The sequence below is a fragment of the Macrobrachium nipponense genome, chromosome 25, assembly GCF_015104395.2.
Source record: "Macrobrachium nipponense isolate FS-2020 chromosome 25, ASM1510439v2, whole genome shotgun sequence".
NCBI lineage: Eukaryota > Metazoa > Arthropoda > Malacostraca > Decapoda > Palaemonidae > Macrobrachium > Macrobrachium nipponense.
In genome coordinates this window covers 7,773,345-7,799,887 of record NC_087214.1, presented here as the reverse complement: position 1 = coordinate 7,799,887, position 26,543 = coordinate 7,773,345, and the positions used below count along the sequence as shown (strand labels likewise).

Genomic DNA, 26,543 nt, shown 5'->3' with positions numbered 1-26,543 from the left:
TCTTGGCAAGGAATTTCATAAATGCATCCTATTTTGTCTACATTTTAAATATTTATTTGTTGGGTACTTATGAACAGTGTTTGTATTCTTATATACTGGAGCAATGTTGCAAAATTTCAAATATTCCTTTAAAAGACCAGGGTTTTCGTTTGGTTTGTGGCAAGACTAGAACACTATTTATTATTACCTTGCCTCGTAATATATTCTACGTTCTTTGAATAAGATTTCTATTGTAATAAAGTGCAGTGAAATATTTTTTGACATGATTTTTTTCAGTCTAAAAATCAACACACATCACAAAATTTGTACGCTCTCAAGAATAACACCTATTTCCACATCACCTGAATTGAAAGAAAAATCATGGATATATGACTGCATGGGTCGGTTTTCTATATACTGGATATTTAATTTTATTACTTTCTGAACGATATAATAAAGTGTCTAAGAAAGGTAACCTGTTATTATTCTCATTTGCTACTTTAAATTTGATACACTGGTGTAAATGATTCCGTTGAGTTAGTAAATCTTCATCATTAACAAAATCTGGAATCAAAGCAAAAATGTCGTCAACATAGCGAAACCAGACAATTGGAAAGTTGAAAACGGCGGGTAAAACCTCAGTTTCAAAACATTCCATAAACATGTTCGCTAAAACGGCTGATAACGGTGAACCCACGGGCAAGCCGAAAATCTGTGAGTAAAATTTTTATTACATCCAAAGTGGCACTGTTCAATACAAATACTAAAACCTGCTCTTAGAGATAAATGAGTACACGATGTCTTCCCGGATGGACTAATAAGTCATTGAGACATCCTAATCCTTGTAACTCCTTGTAACTCTCTCTCTCTCTCTCTCTCGACCAACCTCTCACACAACCCATAATTCATAATTCACTAAGGTCGCTCAATAAGATCCAGAATGATAAAAAATAAACTTTATTCGTAAAGAAACCTTAAGGCACCAATTAAACAAATAAGTAGAGTTCTGAGACTCTACTTTCTACGTGAAACATGAGTAAAACCAAAATGACACACCAAACGGTAAATCAAAATATGAAATGGGAAAACCAAGATTAAACTTGGGATTGGATAAAAGCAGTCCAAGACCTTTCTCTCCAGCAACTAACTCATCGTTAAACACCAGTCAGAAATACACAATTAATCATAAGAATTTTCCCCAGTCAAAAAATATATAATTACAAGTCACAGTCTCTTTTGACTTGTACCATTCCATTCCCCGTCATTAGTGTCTTCCAGATCCATCTGAGAAAGAAGGAATCCCACATGAATATGCAGAAATAAATGGCGATAAAACTAAATGATAGAAAATCAATCTCCTGGAACAAAATTCACATATTAAAGAGAAAACTCTGAAACCAACGTTTAAGACGAAAAAACAAAAATATACTTTGGGCGTTAAATGTAAATCTACTCCTTCAGCAGTAGATAAGTCATCACTCAAGAAGGGTCCATTTCACTAGACTGTATGGCTCCAAGTGCCCAACTATACATACATCATTTCCATGAGGAAACATACGCTGTTACGCACACATGTACGTATGGTTAATAGTCCTGTCCGCAAGACCTGATCAAAACCACATCGGATGTCTATCACATCACACCTCAACTTCGGCCCAATCACAGCAACACAAACTCAATCTTGCCCTGGTCACATCATAAAGAACCTGATCACTCGAGACGAACGTCCGGGCAAGCTGAGTTGACATTTTTCGGTGAATGACTCCATCATCGCACCATCTATCTCTTCAGTACCTCAGTGATTTGATTCAGGAACCGTTCGTCATTTTTCTGTTCAAGTTATATAAAATTCGTCATCCTTATTAATGAAGGATATATCCTTGCAGCCTGAAAAACAACCAGAGCGGCGTCATGAAGCTTCCGTCTATGAACACCGTCGCCAGCTTCTACAACAGCGCCACCGGAAACGGCGTCGGATTCAACATCACGATCAACAGCAGGAACACCAGTTGTCATCAGGTAAACTTGGAACTGTACATCAGTCACCTGATGTCTTAGTATCATACGAAAACGAAGGCTGGGCCACAGCTAATTGGTGTTGAAACCTGGCAAGATACTGAAAAGAGGCCAGGAACCGTTCTGTTGCGATAGAGCATAATACTCTTTCTTGTTAAAAAATATTAATTATTATTTATTATTCAAGCTTAATGTATAAATGAATGATTGTCACTATCATGCCGTAATCTGGGTCCTTGTGTTCGACATTTGTTTATTTATTCAAAGATTTTGTAATTCTCAAGAATGACTTCTTATATCCTTTTTTTCCCTCTATTCAAGTAGAGTGAAAGATGAAATGCTGTGTTTTTTTTTTTTTTTTTAACATATCGTCTATTTCCGCATAACTCCTTCACTCCAGCAGTGCTCTTTATCGTTCCAAAGAGTTATTTTCGCCTCATCAGTAATTGCTTTTCCTTTTCAGCTAATCACCACAGGCGGCGTCGGAGACAATGGTACAATAGCTGCTCCAGCGCTGCCCAACAATGCCTGGCAGATGAAAGCTTGTGAATTCTGGATTAGGGTGAGTCATGAAAGCCACGAGATGGTTCTCTGTCTTTTGACTTGGCGCCATTGACTGTTTGCTTATTCTCCATTTATACGTCACTGGCATTTGATTAATTTGAATCTAATTCTCTTTGGCCTTTATTTTCAAATCAACAACAGGCCACGTATCATTTTCAACAAATGCTTTTTGTGCGCCTTATTTTTCAGCCATTGCCCTTGTTCATCAGTTTCAGTAATGGTAATGGTGATTAGAAAACATTCAAGATTTGCTGAAGCAATTCTCATAACTGTATAGTCATGTTTTTACATAATACTGAGTCACGGAAAAACGCATTTAAATTTGCTGTGTTACCCTTTAATCTGTTTCCAAGTAAACGACGGGACGGGAAGAAAATTCTGATATTAATGAACTTTAAATGCTCTCAAGGTATACTTTTAAAAATGCATATGGCGACTTTTGCTATACTTTCAACAGCACCGTCAACAATCTTGGTTTCGTGGTTATGTTGTTGCACAGAATTCGAAACCCTGCACCTGAAACTGAGCAATTGATACAGACCAAAGTCTGCGTCAGCGCAGGAACGGCTACAGTTGTGACCAAGGTCTAGAGAGTATAGGAAGTCTTGTCAGCGATGACCCAAAACAAGCCTCTTCTGGGCAGGTCGAGAGCGTGACGTCAACTCAACCTCGCCTGAGGCTACCACGAGGAAGGTCCTTTGTTATTCCAATGGACAACAGCAGACATATACATGTGTTTGCAGATGCTCCACACCTAGTTAAGCTTTTTAGAAATAAGTTTCCTGGCCATGGATTCATCTTGCCTGATGGTACGTAGTACGTACGCTCACAATGGTCCAGTTAGAGAGCTAATAAAGAGAAGCAAAGAGATCTTCGGACAGCTCATAAACTTTCCGAAAAACATATGAATGTTATTATAGGTATGCAACGAATGAGAGTTAAATTTGCCGTGCAACTGCTGTCAAAAGTACCTTCTATAAATCTATTGATCACTTCTGCAACCAAGGAAATTTGAAGAGAAGGACTAGAAAATTACAAGCCATTTTATTTGGCTTGTTAATAGGTGGTTTGATTGGTTTAATTTTCGACTGCCAACAGATAGAAAATCATCAAGAAATGCTTACGGGACTAAACCCGTAAACGCAAGACAAAAGAAAGAAAAGCGACGAAGAGTAAAGTGCTCTATCTTGTCTAACTTGCTGAAAATGATCAACTAAAAACTGGGCATGACTATATTCTAAATTACAGACTAAATCAGGTTGGGTTGGGTCACTTTTTTTTGGTTGAATAAGGCAAATGGGAGCCAACGATCAGCACCCATCACCAGTTGCATTTGAACATCGTGCCAGAGCCCATCATACAGGAAAAGACAGCACGCTTGTAAGCTCAAGGAACAACGTTGAAAACTGCAACAGCGAAAATGTAACATCGTGTTCACTTTCCCACATCGCTGACAACAGGACTCATCGTTCGAGGACGGAGGAAATTCTCTTCAGAAAGAGCCCAGTTTATAAACAATTTAATTTTGCTTACCAGAATTTGATAAAGATGATCAAAGTGATGACTTCAGTGACCAGGAAGTTGAAGAGCAAACATGGGAAGATGCCATAGAGGAAGAAAGACTAAGGTTTGCGATATGTTGGCGGGACGTTCATTGCTCGCAAGTTTCCCCAACTGGAACATTGAGGAGCAAAAGTAACAAAGGGAGATGACTTATGGATTGGTGCCATGAGCTTTAGAGAGGGCAAACTAATGCTACCTAGTGTTTCTTGGTCATTAGCAGTGTATGGATAAGATGTTTAATTCTCACCATGGGGGAAAAAATCTTTTAACAGCAGTTCAAGGAGCGATCATGAAATTAGCGGATATAATTAGCAATCACATCCAAATAACTTCAAGAGTCGAAATATTATCTTCGATGCCATACATTATTTAGAAATCGAGATTTGAGCAGACACATTAGTAGTTCCAGAAAAGCGGTGAATAAGATGGAAAAGTTAGTGACATAGCTAGCAATATAATGTTAAGATATGCGTGAAATGTGATTTTATGGAGATTTGTTAAATGTGTATAATTCTAAAAAATATATCTATATTATTGTTTAGAATGTACTTTAGAACTCCCTCGTGGTTATTTACCATATAAAAAATATAGTTTTTTTTTATCTTATTTAGTATTTAATAACGAAAAAAAAGAAGAAAGCAAAGGAAGGTTTTCTACGATTTCAAGTTATTTGGGGAAAATGTTCTAATGATCTCTCCTATGGTTATTCATTTTAACATCGTAAAATGAAGAACCTTCATCTGACTATTACTTTAATCATCGAATAGCTTAGAGTATTTAGAAAATAAAAAAAAAGAGAAAGTAAAGGCAGGATTGTTACAGGTTAGGCCGCCTGACTGTTGTTATTGTGACGTCACGGACCTAGCCGTTTAATCCTCTACCCCAGACTAAGCTGCTGCGCGTGACAAGATGCCTTTGCCTTTGCTTATATTCTCTAGGTTGTGACGACATCTGAGAAATGTCAACGTCACGTTTACGACCAAACACTTGCGAGAATAAATGAAAACCGACATTTATTTTTTTTAAGTAACAACGTACTTTTAGTAACGAAAATTGTTGAATAAAACGAACCCTGCCGACCGAGGTTCATATGAAATGAATTTGAGGTAAATTGCACAATAATTTGAAAGGGAGACAGAATTCGCTTCAGAACTTTCCTACACTTATAGTATCCCGATGTGTAACTCGTCCTAAGCTCTTCCTTCAGATTTCTCAGCTATTCGGGGTCAAAGTATGATGGACGCTAATGATGACAACAAAAACGTGAAAAATAGTCGGTATAATAAATTCATTATCAATATATCGAAAATAATCTCGATATCAAAAACAATTATTATAGTGAGAAGTTGTGATATTGAGAAAATTTTTTTACTGAAGTGTTCATTCTGACTGAATTTTTCTTCCGATTCTCCTTTATCCTATGTGATGAAAAGGTTTTTTTTTTTCAATACTCCAGGAAGAGTTTGAAACAAAGACTCGTAATCGAATCTAAGATTATATTAACAAAGTACAAATATATATATATATAATATATATATATATATATATATATATATATATTATATATATATATATATATATGTATATATTTATGATTTCCAGTCTGAAGACTGACATAACCAACCACATTGCGTAATCAACAATCGAGGCCCAAACAGTTCCACTGGTGCATATCACCAGTAAATGTGAACGTGGCATAACTACAGCACTTGGACCATAACCCTCGCTGACAAGTGATAATTACGTAATATAACCTTGGTGCATGAAGAAGTTCACTAGACTTATAACTATGGATATAATTACCACCTTTACCAGAGAGAGAAATAGCATAGGGCACACTGAGTATCTCGCCAGAGGTGCAACCTCCTACTGCAACTTCCGATGGTCCAAAAGATTAACACAATTATGCCCTTAGCACTGAGGAAGGCAGTGAAAAGCCTTATAAAGTCTGCAGTATTTGAGATGAAAATGAAAAAATCCTTTATAACGTCTGCAAAATTTTTGAGATAAAATCTTTATAACCGTCTCAAAAAGATTTTGAAAAAGAAATTTTGAAAATCTTTAACGTCTGCAGATTTTGAGATGCTAAATCCTTATAACGTCTGCAGATTTTGAATGAAAATCCTTATAACGTCTGCAGATTTTTGAAGGATGAAATCCTTATAACGTCTGCGATTTTGAGATGAAATCCTTATAACGTCTGAGATGAGATGAAAATCCTTAAAACGTCTGCAAGATTTTGAGTGATCCTTATAAACGTCCGGCAGATGAGTGGAAAAATTCCTTTATAACTCTGCAAATTTTGAGATGAAAATCATTATAACGTCTGCAAATTTTGAGATGAAAATCCTTATAACGTCTGCAGATTTTGAGATGAAAATCCTCATAACGTCTGCAGATTTTGAGATGAAAATCCTTATAACGTCTGCAGATTTTGTGATGAAAATCCTCATAACTTATGCAGATTTTGAGATGGCTACAACGAGTTCGTGCCGAGAATAATACTAGAGCGCGGAGTACCTCCAACATTCCACGACCACCTTAAGAAAAAAAATCTTCATTCGAAAAATCCTCAAAGCTGATGGCAGACGATCCATTGGAACTCACACAGTCCTCGTGTCCCTCTCCTCCTCTGGTCTCCATGGGGACCATGGTCCTCCTCCTCTCTCTCTCACTACGGACATGGAAAAGTAAAAACGAACAAATTCCATTGGTGACGTAACTATGATGCGAACACTAGAGGGTATTAAAGTGACTGGAAAGCTTATTTGCGTAAATATTTACTTCTATCGCAAATTTTTTCAAGTATATCTACGTTAAAGGCAGGTAGTATGTGGCACCATCCCGTGCTTCCTTTCTATCGAGCTGTCCCCAGCTTACTTTGAGGTCGCTTTTCTCACCCAACTTTTTTCCTGTAGTACCTCAAGATCTGCTCAGATAAGGGTCCTGCCTTGCTTATCCAATTAGTCTTCGATTTTAGCAAAAATATAAAAACGAGCATCAGCCTTAACATTTCCTTCATTGCTAGGTCTCAGTTTTCCCATTGCATTCATTTTTATTCTCCTTCTCATATTTGGGGTAAATAGAATCTCATCATTTTGCCAGTCACAAGCCACTTCTTTCATAAAAATATATTTTAACTACTTTTCCACTTCTCGACTTCTTCCCGACAGTCTCCGACAGGAACTAAGATTCTGCTTACCTTCACCAAGATGACTATGACCACCACATGTTCGGCGAACAGCGTCATTGTGAATAAAGATGGCAACGTCGCGTATCCCACGGCTACCAGCAAAACATTCTGTGGAACGGCCCTTCCAGCACCAATCAATTCTACAGCAAATGCAATCAATGTGCTCTTCTTCAGTACAACAAGTAATAAGGTCTTCGAAGCCAAGTGGTCCGTGGTTGTATAAAACGTGAGATTCTTGAACTGCCTGCCTCACATTGTCAGCATTTCATCGAGTTGATTTGAGAGGAATTTTGAACTCTGAAGTTTTATATCATATGCAAGTCATGAAAGAGCAACCCACTTTGAAACTTCAAATTATACATATGTAACGATATGGCACTGAGCTGCCCATCTTTTGGCCTGCTATTTTAAGCAAATAAAGGTAATTGCATCACAGCTGCGTTTTGATCTTCAAAGTTACACATTCCTTTTCTGTTTTCCTCTAAACTGTTAGAAGAGAGAGGTAATACATTACCTGTCCCATTGGTCTTCTCCTCATATCAAAAGAATAAAAGTCAATGTTTATTAACCTTCTTCCATGGTCTCTTCTTCCCCCTCGCCCATTCATTCTCCTTTTCTCCCCCAAATGTGTTACAGAAATGACTACTTGTGTAGACCATCCATTTTGGTAACCTTATTAAAAACAAATAGCCCTTTCCCATTTCTGTTCTTTTCCTAGTCTCGATTGACACTAATACTCAACTTGACCTCCCCTTGATGATCATGACTCTGAACTATTACAAAAGCAGCCCGTAACTAAGGAGACAAAATAGAAGCTAACCACTTCGAAATTGAATGAAATATCTCAGAGGAGCAGATGTGATATTGTAAAGGAACTTCCAAATTGGACAAAGGATGAGCTAATAAAAGCTCAGTAACAGGAATTCCGGGTCCTTCCTGTTGAACTAGGCGAGGTGGATGATTGAATAGTCTCAAAGTTTAAGATAATGAACAATATTCTTTACAGGTTTAGTAGGCCTAGAGAGGCTGGTAACAGTGTACATGAAATTGTAAAACAAATAGTGGTTCCTTGTGTTCACAGGGTTGGCTTGATGTCGTTGGCACATGATAATGGTAAGGTGGGGTCATTTCGAAATCCACAAGATGGCTGGGAAATTGTTCAAGGATTATTATTGGCCAAAATAATAATCTGACATGAAGAAGTTTGTCAATAGTTGTGGTATATGCCTGAACGTCGGTAAAGATCCTTTATGTCCAACCCCGTTGTTTCTGAACATTTTAAATAGATTACAATTAACGTTGTCGGGCCATTGCCCAAGACTCGTATTAGGAATGAGTACATTTTCACTCTGATGGATAAAATCCCGTCCCTTATCTAGAAGTAATTCCTCTATGTTACATTAAAAGCTTGAAAATAGTTGAGGTGTTACTAAATTTTTTCACTAAGTTTGGAATGCCTAAGTTGATTCAGTCTGATTCTGGTACAAACTTTTTAGAAAATATTTTAAAGAGAAAATGGCAGAGTTGGGTATTAAACATCTGACTTCATCTCCTTATCATCTTGAAAGTCAGGGTGCTCTGGAGAGGTTTCATCAAACTCTGAAATCGATGATTAGGAAATATTGTTTAAGTCACGGTTCTGAGTAGGGCAAAGAATAACCACATCTCTTATTTGCCTGTCGTTCGGCTCCAAGTCAGTCTGTAGGTTTGTTGCCTATCAATTTGTTTTTTTTTTGCCATTGTGTTCTTGATGTTGTAAGAGAATCATGGGAAGGTGACATTCCTCAGAATTAATTTGTTAGACTACATGACTAATTTGGGTGACTAAATGACGAAGGCTTGGGAATTTGCTCAGGGCAATTTGTTGTGTAGTCAGAGAGGAATAGAGTACTTCTTTGACAGGAGCAAAACACGTAACTTCGCTGAAGGCGACAAGGTATGGGTGTAATTCGTTAAAAGCTTCGTTTTTAGGTCCCTGGAAGATTTTGAAAAAAGTTAGCGAGGTCAATTATTAGTGGAAAACTCCTGAAAGGAGGAAACCTTTCCAGCTTTGCCATTTCAAAATGTTGAAGGAATATAAAGAAAGGGATAAAGTCATTCCTGTGGCAACAGATGTGGAGGTTGTTAAATATAATAACCTTTATTCTTTTTCAGACGAAGAACTTAATGAGGATAAATATGGTAATGATGGTAATTGGCTATCAGGTAATAATAATACTTCTGTAGACAACTTTGATGGTTCATTTTCTCATTTGAGTTACGAGAAACGTAGGTCTCTTAAAAATTTGGTGTTCGATTATAAAGAATTGTTTTCGGATGTACCAGGTCGAACATCTGTTGTAAAACATTGGTAATGTCATGCCAGTGAAACAATCCCCATATAGATTAAATCCTTTAAAGTGTGGAGTTATTGCAAAGAAGATGGAATATATGCTTAAACATGGTTTGATTGAACCAAGCAACAAAAGTCCTTGGAGTAAGGTCCATCATAATCTTTATAGATATTCCTGTGGAAGAGAGATAAATAGAAAAATTATGAATAGCCAAAGTTAGTGTAAGTGTTTTCGTCTCGACCGTCGAATATTTCCATTGAGCAGAAGTAAATTTCTTTAAAAAGAATGTGACTGGGTGAGAAACACCTTGCTCATCGATCTGTAATAAAACCGCTCCGACACCGACATCACTTGCATCAGTAGTAAGTGAAAAAGGGAGCTAGAAATCCAGAGCCCTTAGAACAGGGAAGCTGAGGAGTATCCCCCTCAAACTCTTAAATGCCTTCTGCATTTCCTTGGACCAAATGAAAGCTACCTTCTTTTTCAGTAAGTTAGTCAGTGGATCAGCGATGTCAGAGAAATTCTTTACAAACCTATGGTAGTATCCTACTAAACCTAAGAACTTCCTGCAATAGCCTCCACATTTGCTCACTTAGGAGCAACTTTACTATCTCCCTCTAGCTGACCCAAATACACGATCTTCATTTTTGCAAATTCACTTTTCTTTAAATTAACTGCCAAACCAGCTTTCTTCAATACCTCAAACAAGGCCTTAAGATGCTTCAAAAGTGTCTCCCAATTGTCACTATAAATAACAATGTCATCAGTATAAACCATACACCCTTCTAGTACACCATGTGTTCATCAACCTTTGAAAAGTGGCAGCAGCATTTTTACACCAAACAGCATAACGCATCATTGAAACAACCCTTCAGGTGTCATGAAAGCTGACAAGGTCGTTGCTCGTTTCGTCTAAGGAACTTGCCAATAACCTTTTAATAAATCAAATTTACTTATATATTTTTACTTCCCCATGCGATCTATACAATTCTCTGTCCGTAGCAAACCACATTTAGCTACTTTTCGATAATCGAAACTTATATGAAACTCCTCGTCAGGTTTCTTAACCAAAAGCACAGGTGACAACAAAGGACTTTTGCTTAGTTCAATCAAACCATGTTTTAGCATATATTCCATCTTCTTTGCATTAACAGATACAAAAGTAAAAACCAACGTCTGATGCGTTGGAGTCTTATGCTGCAGGAGTGGAACTTGGAGTTCACTTATGCCCCAAGAAAAGACTACGTTATGGCTGATGCTCTCTCTTGCACCGTTGAATAGGGATACTTGCAAAGGGCTGTGCAGATACAAAGGTAGTATCTGCATCATTCTAGTTATAGAGTGTGTACTGTTGAAATGGGTTTGTATTTTAAAGAGTAAATGAGCATATAATGAATATGTATTAATCAAAGTTTTTCCTTACAAGCCATCTAGGGTTAGAATGGTCCCTAGACTGGGGAGGTGTTCTAAATGAGCGCCGACAAATGAGCGCAAGACAGTTTAGCGAAGTAACATTTGAGTGCCAACACCTAACTATCTATATAAATAAAAATGGAAATGTTCGTTTGTTCAAAACCTTAAATCTCCGAAAGTGCTTCACCGATTCCTTTGAAATTTTGACACAACATTGAATTCGAATACGCGTGTGCTTTTATAATGGGGTTTCATCCTACCTCCTTGTCATGGTAATTGCTTTATAGCAAGGAAAGATAAAGGAAAGGAAAATGCATCTTCGAGAATTTCTGCAGCAAGGAGGCATTCGCGCATGTGTTGGAGGTGCCAGTTCTCATGATTGTTCTAGAAACATCAGGTGGGGTATGGAACTTGACAGGCGCCGACGTGACGTGAGGAATGCCGCGATTTCTGATGCAATACTTTGTCGAGATTCTTCTAAGAAGTTCCGGTAATCTCGGGAGCCTGTGACGTTCGCTAGTAAGCCACGCCCCCAGGAGGGAGCAGATCATCAGTAAGAGTCCCAGATCAGATTATCAGTGAGAGATCAGCAGCAGAGATCATCAGAGAGAGATAAGAGAAGAAGGAACTGACGAAGGATCAGAGAGCTCGGGAGTTTAATCGGGATCTGGTCAAGTCGACTGGGAGTGGACGACCGAGACATTTCGACGTAGAGGTTTTGAGGAGTTCCTGCCCTTCAGGTATCAAGAGTAGACATTGTTTTCTGCAATACGGAGTCAAGAAGACGTCAGCAATTACAGTTCTACTTTTGTGAAGCCACCGCTTCGAGCATAGATCTCTGACAGCGCAAAACTGGTTAGCAAGTATTTCAATTACCTCACTTCTTCCCCAATTCACGCATTGTAAGATTTTACCTTTTTTATGTAAATAGGAGAAACCATTCTGTATTTATCTTTGCTAGTGAGCTTGTAAATAAACCTTTGTTGTGTTTGTGTATCTTTCTATATTCGTATCCCCAGTTTCAACCGTTGGTGTTGAATTCTTTTTGTTTATTTTCATATCGAACTTGGTTCGTAACACTCCTTCCCCCCTCCGAAGGGTGTGGGGGTGAGAAGGGATTCCATGAAACAGAGCTGGTTCTGCCCGTGAAATGGGGCTAGTTATGACTGTAGACTTAGGTACTTTACGAATTTATCATACATAATTTCAGCATGTGAGTTATCATTTGGAAAAGAATACTTAACAGATAACACATTTTCAGGATCTTTGAGGAAAGAGAATACTCCACCAGTAAGCACAGTTTCTCTGAAGTATTCCCCATTCCATGACTGTCCTTTTTCTTTGATGATCCACATTAACCGTTTGGATGTGAAACAGAGAAAAATTCCCAAACATTCAGGAATTTATACAACTTGGCGATAGCGCACTTCATCGCTGATGTCATCCAACTTTGCAGCCCAAATGATGTCATTTTTATGATTTGGCTTCCTGACTGTGTAAATGAAGAATTCATCTGATGCGGCAACATGGAGAAAGTCAGCTTTATCCCAATCTTTAAGGAATAAAACACAAAACCATGCATGGTGTTCTCTCTGCTGCTGAGTGATGTTGGGCTTGCTGATAATATGAAATGGCTTGATACTAGAATTTTTCAACTCACGATACACAACACTATAACTTCTCTTCTTTCCCCTTTTTGTTTCTAGTTCAAGCACCAATTTACATAAAGACTTCATGCCTTCCAAGATTCTCACTCTATTCGCGATGACAGTCATATAGATTTTTGTTCCAGTTTCTTTTACTAAAGGATTCATCTCTTTTAATGTGTTTAGCTATCCAGTAACATGAAATGAAGGATGTGCCAGTATCCCTGGCCTCTCTGAAGGTTATAGCCCAGATTCGGTCAATCCGTCTGATTACCTCCAAGTTGTTAGCCATGGCTGTATCTAACCCTGTCACTCAGTCTGAAAATACAAGAAATATAAAATGAAAAATAGCTTAATAGAAACTTAAGATAATGTACTTGGAGATAGGATATAACAGAAAACTTCATAACTTTCCATTTGTTCTGTGGAGGGGTGGGGGCCCTCTAATTTTGAAACACCTGGTAATGTAACTATGTATATCTTCCAAAAATACGGGTATAGCCAGATATATGAAACCTGTAATTTTTGCACTAGGTACCTAGCAATATTGGGTGAGTAATTTTCACGGTACAGATATTTAAGAAAATCCACCTGTGAAGGTCTTGGCTTAGAAAGGAGGATCCTTAAATGACTCCCTCCTAATGGCTGGTATAAAACAGCGGACAGTTTTGGAATTTATCTATTTGCACATTGTTAAAGTAATATGAACCAATGCCTGTTTGGCTAATTTATGGCCATTGGTGTCATTAAAGTCGACCCTAAACCATACCATTCCTATTGCTATCCACCTCTTCCTCTACCTCTGCCCTTGATAGACACTCCATTTGTTGCCTTTCCTTTTCCTATGAGAGGGTCTTTGGACCTTGTGAAAAATATTTTCTTCCTATTGTTGTTGTCCTTTCGTGAGGTATTATCCCTTATGAAATCTACCTGTTCTTTGAGGGAAAAAACTTTTTGGGGTAACTGAAGACTTACCTTTTTAAGGGAGCCTTTTTGGGTTGGGTAAGGGGAACTCAAAGCTTCCCCTTACCCAACCCAAAAAGGCTCGCTTAAAAAAGTAAGCCTTCAATTTCCTAAAAAAACCCTTTGTCCCAAAAGAGAATAATCTTGTACAATTCTGTTGGTAGGCTTGCCAATTAAGATTTTAACCACAACAAACTCCTCAAACAGGTAATTACAGAAAGGGTTATTATGTAATAATGGAGTTGCATTGGGAAGTGACTACGTGGAGCCTCCAATGTTACCATTTGTGCTTTTATGCATCATTCTAGAAAGTCATAGGATGCTTGCCACAGGATTCTCATGATAATTTTAATAGCAACAGCAACAACTGCTCTTGAACATTTTGGAAGACTTTTGATGGCAACTTCCAGCAAGGTGGTAAAGGTTGTAATACTAAGGAGGTGGGTCCAAGTATGAAATTCTGCCGAGGCTGTTGCCTCTGAGATTCTTCACATAAGAGTCCTAAACTGCTCTGTAGCTGTAAATAAAGGTGGCTTTTCCACTTCAGAAGGGAGCTATAGTGTTGTCCATTCCTCGGTGGAGTTTTCCGAAGATGGGATGACCGAGGCAAATGGCTTTAATTCTGCCATTTTGTTCTGAAAATCTGTCTTTACAAGATTAATACTCTTGAAAATGAAGGACAGAAGTCTGGAGATCTTTGGTGAGCAACTTTGGTCCTGATAAAGGGTGAGTTCTATAGCTTTCAATATTATAAACACAGGTAAGAAGACCATTTCTGTTAGTTCCGATCATAGTTTTCCTCTCATTAACTAAATATTTACTATAGGGAGAGAGAATGTGCACTGATGAGTCTAACCAAGGATCATAATTATCATCAGAGATGAATATTGGAGCCCCTATCATATTTTGATTTGAAGTTTAGTATTCAGAACTGACCAATAGTGGTTTCCAGTCGTAATTCCAACACTAGACCTTATTTGGGCAGCATTTGCATCCTCTCTCAGGGTCATCTCAGTGGCAATACTCCTTCATATTCCATAGTAAAAATGCCCCCCACCCCACATTGTAAAAATTCCTCTATTTCCTCCATTGGTTTAACCTGGGAGGTACTGGGGACTGACATTACTGGGTTTTGACCCAAACAAAAATCTTGCCCCTAGAAAAAAGGGTTACATATCTGACACTGAAGTTTTTGGTGGAAAAATATAATTTCCCCTTTCCTTAGTCCTACTGAAACTTAGGAATCACCGGGACAGCTTAAAATGAGCAATTTCATCCTTAAAACTTGCTGCCAGTAGCATACGACAAGCTTAGTATATATCTGTCAACCAAGCAAATTTTAAATGTTTTTTACAAGATTATACCCATGCAGAAGGTATCAGCCATACTCACTGTCCCAAACTGACTTGAGCAATTTGGTACAGAACACTTAAACTGAGGGTCCTGCATAATGACAACCCAGGAGAGATATAAGGCAAGTTGTTAATAGAAGTCAGTCAGTATTACTGACAGTTTCCATATTTGCAATAGAGTCTTTTAGAACTCTATGTTAATTTAAGCCCTTTCAGGTTTAGATTAGTTTTGACAGTTGTATATGGCAGTACAGTATTTGTCTTTTACCACTGGCAATGTAAAATCTTAATTTGAATTACCATACCATTTGGATTAATATCCTATGTACTAATTTGTTTAGCTAGCTCAAACCATTTTAAAATGGCTTTAGGGTTTTTAATTATGCCTAAGATACTGTTTAGATCCACTACCACTTAGTACACCAATAGGATGTTTGTTAAATTGTTCTCTTAGCCTAGTATAGGGTCTTGCCTAATCCAGATTATTCTAGATCAAATGTAAAGGCTATATAAAAACAGAAAGTTACTTATATGTAAATTCATAGTTAGGCTAACATCTTTTGTCTAGCTCAGATTGTTAATATCTAGCCTTAGGCTAGTTGGTCTACTATATAAAACAATAACTTTCTAATATGAAATTCAAACAATAACTTTCTAATATGAAATTCACTGATGTGAAATTTTATAGCTAGGCTGTCACCTAGTATAGGTTATTGCTTAATTCTGTTTAATTCAGCTTTAAAGGTATGGGATTAATCATATGAAATTTGTAGCCTTCAGGATAGGCTACTACCTCATAGCCCATTTGGTCTATGTACTGTTTTTGGTCTACTATGTAAAACAGTAAATTTCTAACGTGAAACTTTAAAGTCACCCAGTATAGGTTGTAGTCTCATCCTGACTAACTGTTTTTGTCTACTATAGCTAGGCTAGCCTATCACCTAGCCTATGTTATTGTCTAATCAATCTAGATCATTTAATTCCCTTTTAAGGGTATGCACACTATAGCCTACAGTGTAAAGACAATACATAAGTATACAGGCTATATATAAAAGAAAAATGTCTGTAGTCTTTTATCTAATCCTAAAGTCTTTGTATAACCCATAGCCTAACAGGATATGTCCTTAAATCTTACTTTAATTCAGTGTAAACTAAGAAATGTTTAAATCAAACTTGAAATTATGAATTCAGCTTTCAAGTTGCATGTTTTCATGAACTTCAGTAATGAAATCAATAAGCGAAGAATGCAACTCTTGGAGCTAATGATCCTAAATCAATGGTGGCGACATGTACTGGTGATAAACGACTGTTCACGGCTTTTCATGCACACTAAAATCATTGTTCCACATTATAATCTTTCAAAATCTTCAACTGAAACTTAAAATTTTACACTTCGCTTTCAAATTATATGCTTCCATGAACCTTGATAAGGAAATTAACAAGCAAAGCACGAAATTCTCGGAGCTAGCCTACTGATCATACATTGTAAGAAGCCCCGACGTCCGCTGGCCAAATAAGCCAATTACGGCTTTTCATGCATAATAAATCATTACTCCACAGTCTAGACTCAAAAAATATTTTTAACTGGAACGTAAAATTGTGCGCTTAGCTGAATCAATAAGTGAATACCGGAATTCTCTGCGCCCTGGTTTCTGGACTGATCAGAAAAGGAATGGCGTCTTGGTCGGATTTTTGACGTATGTAAACCAAAGACAATACACGAAAGATGGGAAACTGACTATTAATACCATTAAAAAAAACATCATCCAACCTGTCAGAATGCGCGCCATCTATTGATGATGCCCTCAACTAAAACTCGGCTGTGGCGTAGCGCAGCTTTTTTAAATGTTAAGATTTATTCTTATGCTGCAATAAACTTCTCTTTATAAATTATTGAATACTAAATCGATTAATATTGCTTGTTAACATGATTATAGGGCTCTATCATAGCTTATGACTTATATATTAGGCATTTCTGAATCATTAAATAAAATCCTTCAGTTAATGTAACATTAATTGCTAAGTATCTTTATCTAAAATTGAGAGAGCAGTTAACCCTCTTACGCCGATTGGACGTATTAAACGTCGAGTCAAAATGTCTCCCGTATGCCGATTGGACGTATCATACGTCGGCTCAAAAAAGTTTTTTTAAAAATTCGCGAAAAATACTTATAGGCCTACCAGCCGAAAACTTTTGTATCACGCGCCTTGGGGGATGCTGGGAGTTCACGGATCAAGGCGTTGTTTGTTTACAATCGCTACGCAGGCGCGCAAGCGCGAATTTCTTTCTTATCGCACTAAAAAGTATCAGTGACACATCTCGGAAATTATTTCGTCACTTTGACATAATTTTTGCACCATTTTAAATTATCCTTTACATGAAGTATTATATATGAAAATGTGCGCAATTTCATGTAAAATACAACAAAAAAATACTCATGATTGTAGCTTTTATCAGTTTGAAATATTTCATATAAATAACGATAAGTGCAAAAATTTCAACCTTCGGTCAACTTTGACTCTACAGAATGGTCGAGAAACGCAATTGTAAGCTAAAATTCTTATATTATAGTAATATTCAATCATTTTCCTTCATTTTGCAACAAATTGGACGTCTCTAGCACAATATTTCGATTTATGGTGAATTTATGAATAAACTTTTTCATTACGTTCGTGCGATAACTCTTCCGATAAATTTTTTCGTGCGATTGTCCTAATGTTTGCACCCTTTTAAATTTGCCGTTACATAAAGTTTTATATATGGAAATGTGCGCAATTTCATGCAAAATACAACAAAAAACAACCCATGGTTGTAGCTTTTATCAGTTTTGAAATATTTTCATATAAATAACGTTAAGTGCAAAAATTTCAACTTTCGGTCAACTTTGACTCTACCGAAATGGTCGAAAAACGCAATTGTAAGCTAAAACTCTTATATTCTAGTAATATTCAATCATTTACCTTCATTTTGCAATGACTTGGAAGTCTCTAGCACAATGTTTCGATTTATGGTGAATTTATGAAAAAAAAAACATTACGTTCGCGCGGTAACTCTTCCGAAAAAATCAGAATTTTTTTGTGCGATTGTCGAAATGTTTGCACCATTTAAAATTAGCTGTTACATAAAGTTTTATATATGAAAATGTGCGCAATTTCATGTAGAATACAACTAAAAATGATTGAAGGTTGTAGCTTTTCTCTTTTTTCGAAATATTTGCATATAAATCACGATAAATAGAAAAAAAACCATGTTCGGTCAAATTTGACTCTACCGAAATAGTTGAAAAACGCAATTGTAAGCTAAAACTCTTACGGCCTAGTAATATTCCGTCATTTTTCTTCATTTAGAAACAAATTTGAAGTCTCTAAAACAATATTGTGATTTATGGTGAAGTTTTGAAAAATATATTTACCTTCACTCCGCGCGCCGATTCGCGGCCGCAAGTCTCCGAAATACGTACATCGCATTATCCTAATATTTGCTCCTTTTCATATTAGCCTTTTTTATAGAGTTTCATATATCAAAATGTGCGCAAATTCATGAAAAATACAATAAAAAATAATTGAATGTTGTAGCTTTTTCCAACTTTGAAATATGTGCATATAAAAAAAAATATATATTAAAATTTCGACATTCGGTCAAATTTAACTCGTCCGAAATGGTCGAAATCTGCAATTCTAATCTAAAACTCTTACAGTATCGTAATATCCAATCATTTGTCTTAATTTTGAAACAAATTGGAAGTCTCTAGAACATTATTTAGAATTACGGTGAATTTTTTAAAATAACATTTTTTACGTCCGCTCGTTACGAATTCGTACATCATTTTGTGATAATATTTTTCCGGTGTTGCTTTTATTGTTTTACTATGTATTATATATCAAAAGGATTGAAATTTAGTGTACAATACAACGAAAAAAAAGTAACTCGTTAGCTTTGACCGCTTTTTGCACAGCGTGATTTGAATACAAATATCTATGAATTTTTTTTTTCGCAACCATATATCGCATTATTTACATATGATAATGATATTATTTTTCATTTCTGATGATTGCATACTAAACTTCAGGCAATGAAAAAAAAATGAGCCAAAAATGAACTCTTAATCTTCAAAACTAAGAGCGCTGTGATTTTTTGAAAAAATTATTTTTTCCGGTTCCGCGCTCACTCAAAACCGGCGCCGGCATACAGGAGAGGTTTTGATATTTAGGGCTTCGGCGTAAGAGGGTTAACATTAATTGCCAAGTATCTTTATCTAAAACTGAGAGGGCAGTTAACATTAATTGCTAAGTATCTTTGTTACCTAAAATTGAGAGGGCCAGTTTAGAATGAAACAAACTTATTCTCTATTATCTTATTATTTCACCAATATAGTATACAGTAATAATTTTCCTTTTTTGGGCTTGTGCTTATGACTGTATAATGTACATACCTAAGCGACTGTACACAAATGTTCTTGCAAAGAACATAAACAAAGTAAAAGAAATGGCACATGCTTCATTTGCATGCAATAGTCATACAAGTCATGCAAACAAAACATGCATATATCAGAATTTAAATAGCAAACAAAGCATGGGATAATCAAAACCAATAATATGAAATCAAAATGAAAAAGCAGACTTAACTTGGATGCTGATTAGGCAAAAGTTAAGCAATATTTGTTAATAAAACTAAGAAAAGTTCAACAACAAAGTAGTAAAAGTAAGGTACCCTTTTATAACAAATTTTTATTTGCTTTCATAAAAAGCAAATAAAAATTGAAATCACAAATCAAATAGGGAACAAACCTATTTATAACAATTTATCAAAATCTCATAGCCCAATTGTGGGAGTTCTCAAAAATGCATATTCAATTGGCACCCTTTTATGAAGGTAATGTAACCAACACTTCTGCCTGGTATTTTCTAGTAAAATGCCATTTCTGCAAGAAGCATGCACATTCCTAAAATAATTTGAAACAATTATTCTAATTGACTTGAACCATGTTTCTTTTTGCATCATGTACAGTACAAGCAAATATCATAGGTTTTCACAACTTGTTTTGCCAATTTATTACTACTGTATTACTGCGTACATTTGCTGCCAAATGGTAAATTTACTTTGGAATACTATGTGGGGTGTTGGTACCAATTACAAGATTTCATTTTAAAAATTGAACAATTATGAGCATATAATGCAGAAACAGATGAAACGGTAAGAATGGATCTTGTGGGAGCAGATATGCTGGTTTGCATGTAATTTTTTTTTTATTTTGAATGCTTTTATCCATACATATAGGAAAATTCAATCATAGATTAAAAGGTTAGTGAACTTGAAATTAAAGTAAAACACTCTAACTTAACTAACCTACTTATGCTCTCCCATATGAATGCTCCCATAAGATCCATCCTTCCTGATGAAACAACTTTGGTTTGCTAAATAGTTGCTTATTGATGAAAAATTAAGGTAAACATTTATAACTACAACCCAAGGGTAAGCTGCTGAGAATATAACATAACTACAGTATATATACAGTATATCAAAGTTGCTGTAAGTAGCCTATCAGGAAAAGGCATGGAGACCCAATATTCACGTATTGTATGACAGTGATAGGAATTGGTATGTTTATTTCATATTTCTAGAGATTTTCAAGATATGCAAATTTAACTTTAAGGTATTTATTTGAAATACAATTGATGCCTGTAAATGACAAGAAAATATAGTTTTTCTAGTTGATTTTGATATGTTTTGCAAGATAGCTTCATTTCCACTGCAAATTACTGTTGACATGGTTAGGTAACTGTTGGCATGGTTATGGTACTGCTGATATGGTTAGGTTTACTGTTGACATGATTAGGCTACTGATGTACACTACCAGGAAGGTTAGGTTGGTGGTTGGGGTTTCAAATGGCAAATATTTTTTCTAGTCGAAAATCACATATAAATATATTTTCTTTCCGCTTAGAGGCGTCCACCGTACTGTAAATATTTTCCAATATTTATTTCGGAATAACACTGCAACAACATTCAATTTTGCTTTGGTCTATTTTATTTCTTCATTTTCTCTAAAAGCCATCATGTACTTTGTAACAGATGTAATGATTTTATTACCTTTCTTTATTCTGAGGAAAAGCATGAAAAATCAGATGGGGAAAATCATTTTTCGTCCTATTGCAAACCACACACGGGTGATGATGGCTACGCCCACTCATGATTGAAATTGAATGCCCCGCTTTGTGAAAAAGTAAACAAACAGACGATGTAGGCAGGTGCGATGCTACCGCCATCTTCATTTCATGCCAGGTACTAAATTGTATGCGGCCGATGCGTCTGTGGCTTGAGCTTCCCATCTTTCGTGTATTGTCTTTGATGTAAACAATATGATGTTGCATATGCGCATAACCAGTTCTTCTTCTTGCGGTTTTGACGTAGCAGGTAAACTAGGAAGAATAATGTTTACTGAGGATAATAGAAAATGTACTCTCATCCTGAGTCCATTTATACTCTATCACGTGTTATAATGTTTATCATTACGACACAATACCCGGCTACACGACCAGTTAAGTGAATTCTTTGACATTTGTATGGTCACCACGGAGGTATCGATAGACCATAGAAAGGTTAATCCTTGAGGGCTAGACAGCGACTACACTATGTTTTTTCTTATAATCCCTTAGGTTGCTGTTGCTTTTTTTTTTTTTACATAGATTTTGCATCTCCACATCCAGTACAACTTTCTTTGGGGAAGAAAAAAATAACAAATTTGTCAATGCAAATGAACATCATCTATGATGAGTGACTTTGCTTGTGCATTTAAACACTTAAAAACAGTAGTTTGGCATTCAGAACCAATGACTGTGATTTGCAGATTACAAGACAAAAATAGAACATGCAGTGTAAAAGAACAATATCTATCCTCAATGAGTTCTCACATATACTATAAATCTACAAGATGAAAACTGTTTTAACATCGTGTTGAAGAAAGACATCTTTCTTCCCAGTTAACGCATTCATTCTTAGATAGAACTAATGAAAGGAACCAAGTGCATGCTCAGTATAAAAGTCCTTTCTAGTGTAAGGACAACGATTTATCTTGTATATATTGTATTCAATCATCTTAACCGTGTTGTTACTTATACCATTCTGTAAAGCATTCTCTAACCTTTCCGCCGAGATAATTATCATGTATGCGCGCAAACTGTCTGCATCTATCTGTGTATATGTACTCATGAGAGAGCACAGATCTACTGGCTCAGTCATTTTTGCTCTCAGTGCGGGTTGGTACTACTTATCCTTCCGCACTTGTCTATGTCAACCCAGTTCATCTGTAATAAAAGCATCAGTACCCAGCTACCTGTCTCTCTCTCTCTTGTCCTCACAAATGGTGATTTCCCGAAGTGGTTCGCGCTCAGAGTCATTAAAGATCCACACGGCGACTAGTCTTGACTCTGACGAACCCAACGCCATTAACGGACTAAAAACGGCGCCTCTACGATTTTTGGCGTTTATCGACTCTTGTCGGTAACCTATACGCAATAACATTAGCGGACTAAATACGGCGCCCTCGCGCGTTTTGGTGTGTGAGACAAGTCACGATGACGGATGCCGGGTGCTGATCAGCCAACACAGAATCAGGCATCGGGCCAGACACATCCATATAGTCGTCGTGGCCTCTCTCTCTTGTCCTCACTAAAGCATGAGTTTTCACACACCTTTTGAGACATCTTGATTCAAAACATGTCCTGTGCCATGCATGAGACATGAATGGCTTCTCTCCAGTATGGGTTCTCATAAGGATTTTGAGAGCAGAGGAACACTGAAAACCTTTACGACATTTAGTACATTTAATTGGCCTCTAAATATTATGAATTTTCATAATTCATCTCAAACCACTTGAAAATTCTTGACATTAGGACTGGAGAACGTCCTCTTTCTACAATGATTTCCATTGTGTCTTTTGAAAATTCCAGAGTTACAAAAAAATGTTTAAGCATTCTTTTATTCAAATGCATTAAAATATGAATAATTTTTTGCAACACACCAGGATTTTATTTTACTATTATAGTAATCTTGTCTAAGAAAATAAAAGCATGAGCCCCAAACATGGAAGGAAATGCTACAAGAAATAAAAATAAACTCAAACCTTGGTTTTTGTACGCCTTTCTTTTCATACGTTTCCGTTTTCATGGACTTTTTTTCTACAAACTTTTGTCTCTGTTACCGTACGTTTCCTCCCATTCTGCTTTTGTATCCGTTGTTTTTGTGCTTATTTTATTCGAGTGCAACTGCTAAATAACCCATCATAGGGCCAAAGAAAGTTCCAAGTTCTGTAAAAAAAAAAAAAAAAAAAACGAGAAACGCTATAGAATTTTAGAAAAAAAAAACTCGTAGCAAAGTGTTGGAGGAAGTTACCTGCCAATCTCAGTAAGAAAATGCCTACAACAAGCGCTGATGTTAGTGAATTTAAGGCCAGCACAGGACTGTTTGAAAATTTAAAAAAAAATGAATGGGCATAAATAATGGCATTCTTCAGGTATGTAAAACTGTCTGGAACGCATTAATTGATTTTAAATTATTCCTTATAGGAATTATTGTTTTGGTTTTCGTACATTTCAGAACGGATTGTGTATGAAAAATGAGGTTCCACGGAATTATATATTTCTTGTAGGGAAGGGGAGGGGGGATGGAAGAGGGAAGGGGAGAAGGAGGGAAGAGGGAAGGGGAGGGAGAGGGAAAAGGGGAGAGAGAGCGAAGAAGGGAGGGGGGATGGGGAAGGGAATGGAAGAGGGTAGGGGAGCGGAGGACGCAGTTAAATTAACACACTTGATCGTGTGCTGGGGGGTGGGAGGGGATGGAAGAGGGAAGTGAGAGGATTATATAGAAGACAGATTCTACCGATTGAAAGAAGCTGTAAAGAATCTGACTTACTGATTATGTAAGGTTGTATTGTCACTGGGATTGAGCAACCATGCAAAACTTAAGTCCATCGGACGAAGGGAACATGTCGAAAACTGAGTTACGAGATTTGAGAACAGACAGGAATCAAGTCAATTTTAATAAGAGCATATAACTACACTACTTGGACAGAGATCAAGTATACAGTTACTGTCTAGTGTGAATTCTCGTGTCTTTTGAGATGACTTTGACAAGAAAAACTTTTTTGACATATAGAGCAAGTATAAGGTTTCTCTCCTGCATGATTTCTCATGTGTGTTTTGAGACTACTTTGATGATAATTTTTTTTTTTTTTTTTGTCATATAGAGCATGTATAAGGTTTCTATCCTGAATGAGTTCTCATGTGCTTTGTGAGATTACTTTGAAGAGGAAAACTTTCTTGACATATAGAGCAATGCTTATGGTTTCTCTCCCGTATGACTTTTGAGTGTACCTGCCTCAGAATAAACTCTTTGACATATAGGGCAACTATACGGTTTCTCTCATGTATGAGTTCTCATGTGTATTTGGAGATTACTTGATTGTGAAAAACTTCTTTGACATATTGGAGCAATTATATGGTTTCTCTCCTGTATGATTTTTCATGTGTAATTTGAGAGACCAATGACTTCTTTGATATATAGAATTTGTGGTTTCTCTCCTGTATGAGTTCTCACATGTATTTTGAAATAACTTGAATTAGAAAGAACTTCTTTGATATATAGAGTTTTTGGGTTCTCTCCTGTATGAGTTCTCACATGTATTTTGAAATAACTTGAATTAGAAAGAACTTCTTTGTTATATAGAGCAAGTAGTATAAGGTTTCTATTCAGGAAGTCCCAGGGAGACAGTAGCTAAGAAGCAGCTTTATTTATGTGAAACGTTTCTTGTTGCTTCAACACATCATCAGTCTGCAATAACTGAATGTTTTTATATAATAAATTACAAGATAAAATTACAAATTATTACAAAAAAATCAGCTAAAATTAAATAATTTAAAACTTTAAAATAAAAACAAAGCATGAGTAAATGGGGAAGGCTGCCTATTCAAGGAAAGGAAAAGAGTCAAGTGACCACAACAGTTCGTACATGCCCAGACAACACTTAGGCCAGAGAGAGAGGAGACGAAGACACATCAGAATTTAGGCCTGGAGAGAGAGAGAGGTGCTTGATAAAGAAAGCCTCAAGGGTCGTTAAGTAGGCTGTTTGTTTAATAGTGCCTATTATTGAAAAAAAAAAATTCAATGTAATTTTGCATTTCGATGCATGAGTCCTTATATTAGAAAATTCCGGATTGGATATTCTTGACCCTGTCCCATAACTAAGTCCTAGATGGCTATAATATCGAACCTGCAACAGTCTTCGAGACGATCCAACGTAAGTACCAAGGCATCTTGGGCATTGAAATTTATATATTATGTTGGATCACATGAATTCTTGAAGCGTGTCCTTATAACTGAAGAAACCTCCAATTTTCTAAGGGTTCATAAGAATGAAGTTTAATTTTAAAAATCCAAGTTCGTTTTCAATAATTTGTTTAACTTAGGAACGTAAATTGTCGGAGTGAATAAAGGGAATTGGGGCATACATAATTAATTTTGGAACGTTAAAGTTCAATGTAGGTTTGGAAACAAACCATGCTAATATTTTGTTGATAATTTCAAAAACTAAGTTTCTTGGGAATGATTTTTTTTGTGAAATACTAGAATAAAAATTCAATTTCAATATGATAAGAGGCCCAATCTTAGGTATATGTAAGCGCTCTAAAAACAAGAATGGTGATTACATTTATTCAAAATAAAATGAAAACATGAACTAAAAAAGTTGGTGCCTAAACCTGTAAGAGTATTTTTCCAGAAAACAGAATTACTAAAACTGTGGTTATGCCTAATAACCGTAACATCTAAAAATGCAAGAGTGCTGTCCCTTTCTTGTTCTAAATTAAACTTCATGTTCTAAAGTAAACTTCATGTATGTTATTAATATATTCCAAAAATAATTGTTGGTTTCAAGCTGTTCCAGCTGTCTACCTCGTCTCTCACTCCTAATTTCATCCCATTTTCTATGCCATGTGCACGCGCACGTACACGATCTTGCAGGCCTCGTGGTCAGATCAAGGCCCAAGTGGTCAGTCTATCTGGGGGCACACCTTTGCTAATCCCTGGCTTCCGGCTCTTTTCCCACGCCCCAGTGTGTGTGTTCTGAAACAAGGCATTCTCAAAACAGCCACATGTTCAAACAAAGAGAGAGAGAGAGAGAGAGAGAGAGAGAGAGAGAGAGATAGCAATTAAAGAGGTTAGGAAGGGGCCAAGGTTCAGGGCCACTTTTTGGCAGTCAGCATTAAGTGAAAAACGTGTTATGGGAATTCACTAAAGCTTTGGGTGGAGGATTGCTTGGAAAGTATTTAACAATATATATATATATATATAGTATATATTATATAATATTATATTGTATATATATATAATATATAATATAATATATATATTATATCTATGATATATATATATATATATATATATATATATATAATAAATAATTAAAATTAAATATATATATATGTTTGCTAAATACTTTCCAAGCAATCCTCCACCCAAAGCTTTAGT

At 36.3% G+C, this 26,543-nt stretch overlaps 1 protein-coding gene across 4 annotated transcripts in view; it reads left to right on the top strand.

The window, feature by feature from the left end:
* Positions 1-7,750, top strand: part of LOC135199273 (blastula protease 10-like) — a 53,572-nt gene extending 45,822 nt beyond the window's left edge. For all 4 annotated transcript variants that reach the window (XM_064227168.1, XM_064227167.1, XM_064227166.1 and 1 more), the window contains 3 exons: positions 1,866-1,998; positions 2,459-2,557; positions 7,296-7,750. In XM_064227168.1, the coding sequence (XP_064083238.1) occupies positions 1,866-1,998; positions 2,459-2,557; positions 7,296-7,538 (475 nt within the window). In that variant the 3' untranslated portion in view covers positions 7,539-7,750. The remainder of the gene's footprint in view (positions 1-1,865; positions 1,999-2,458; positions 2,558-7,295) is intronic.
* Positions 7,751-26,543: the final 18,793 nt, after the last annotated feature.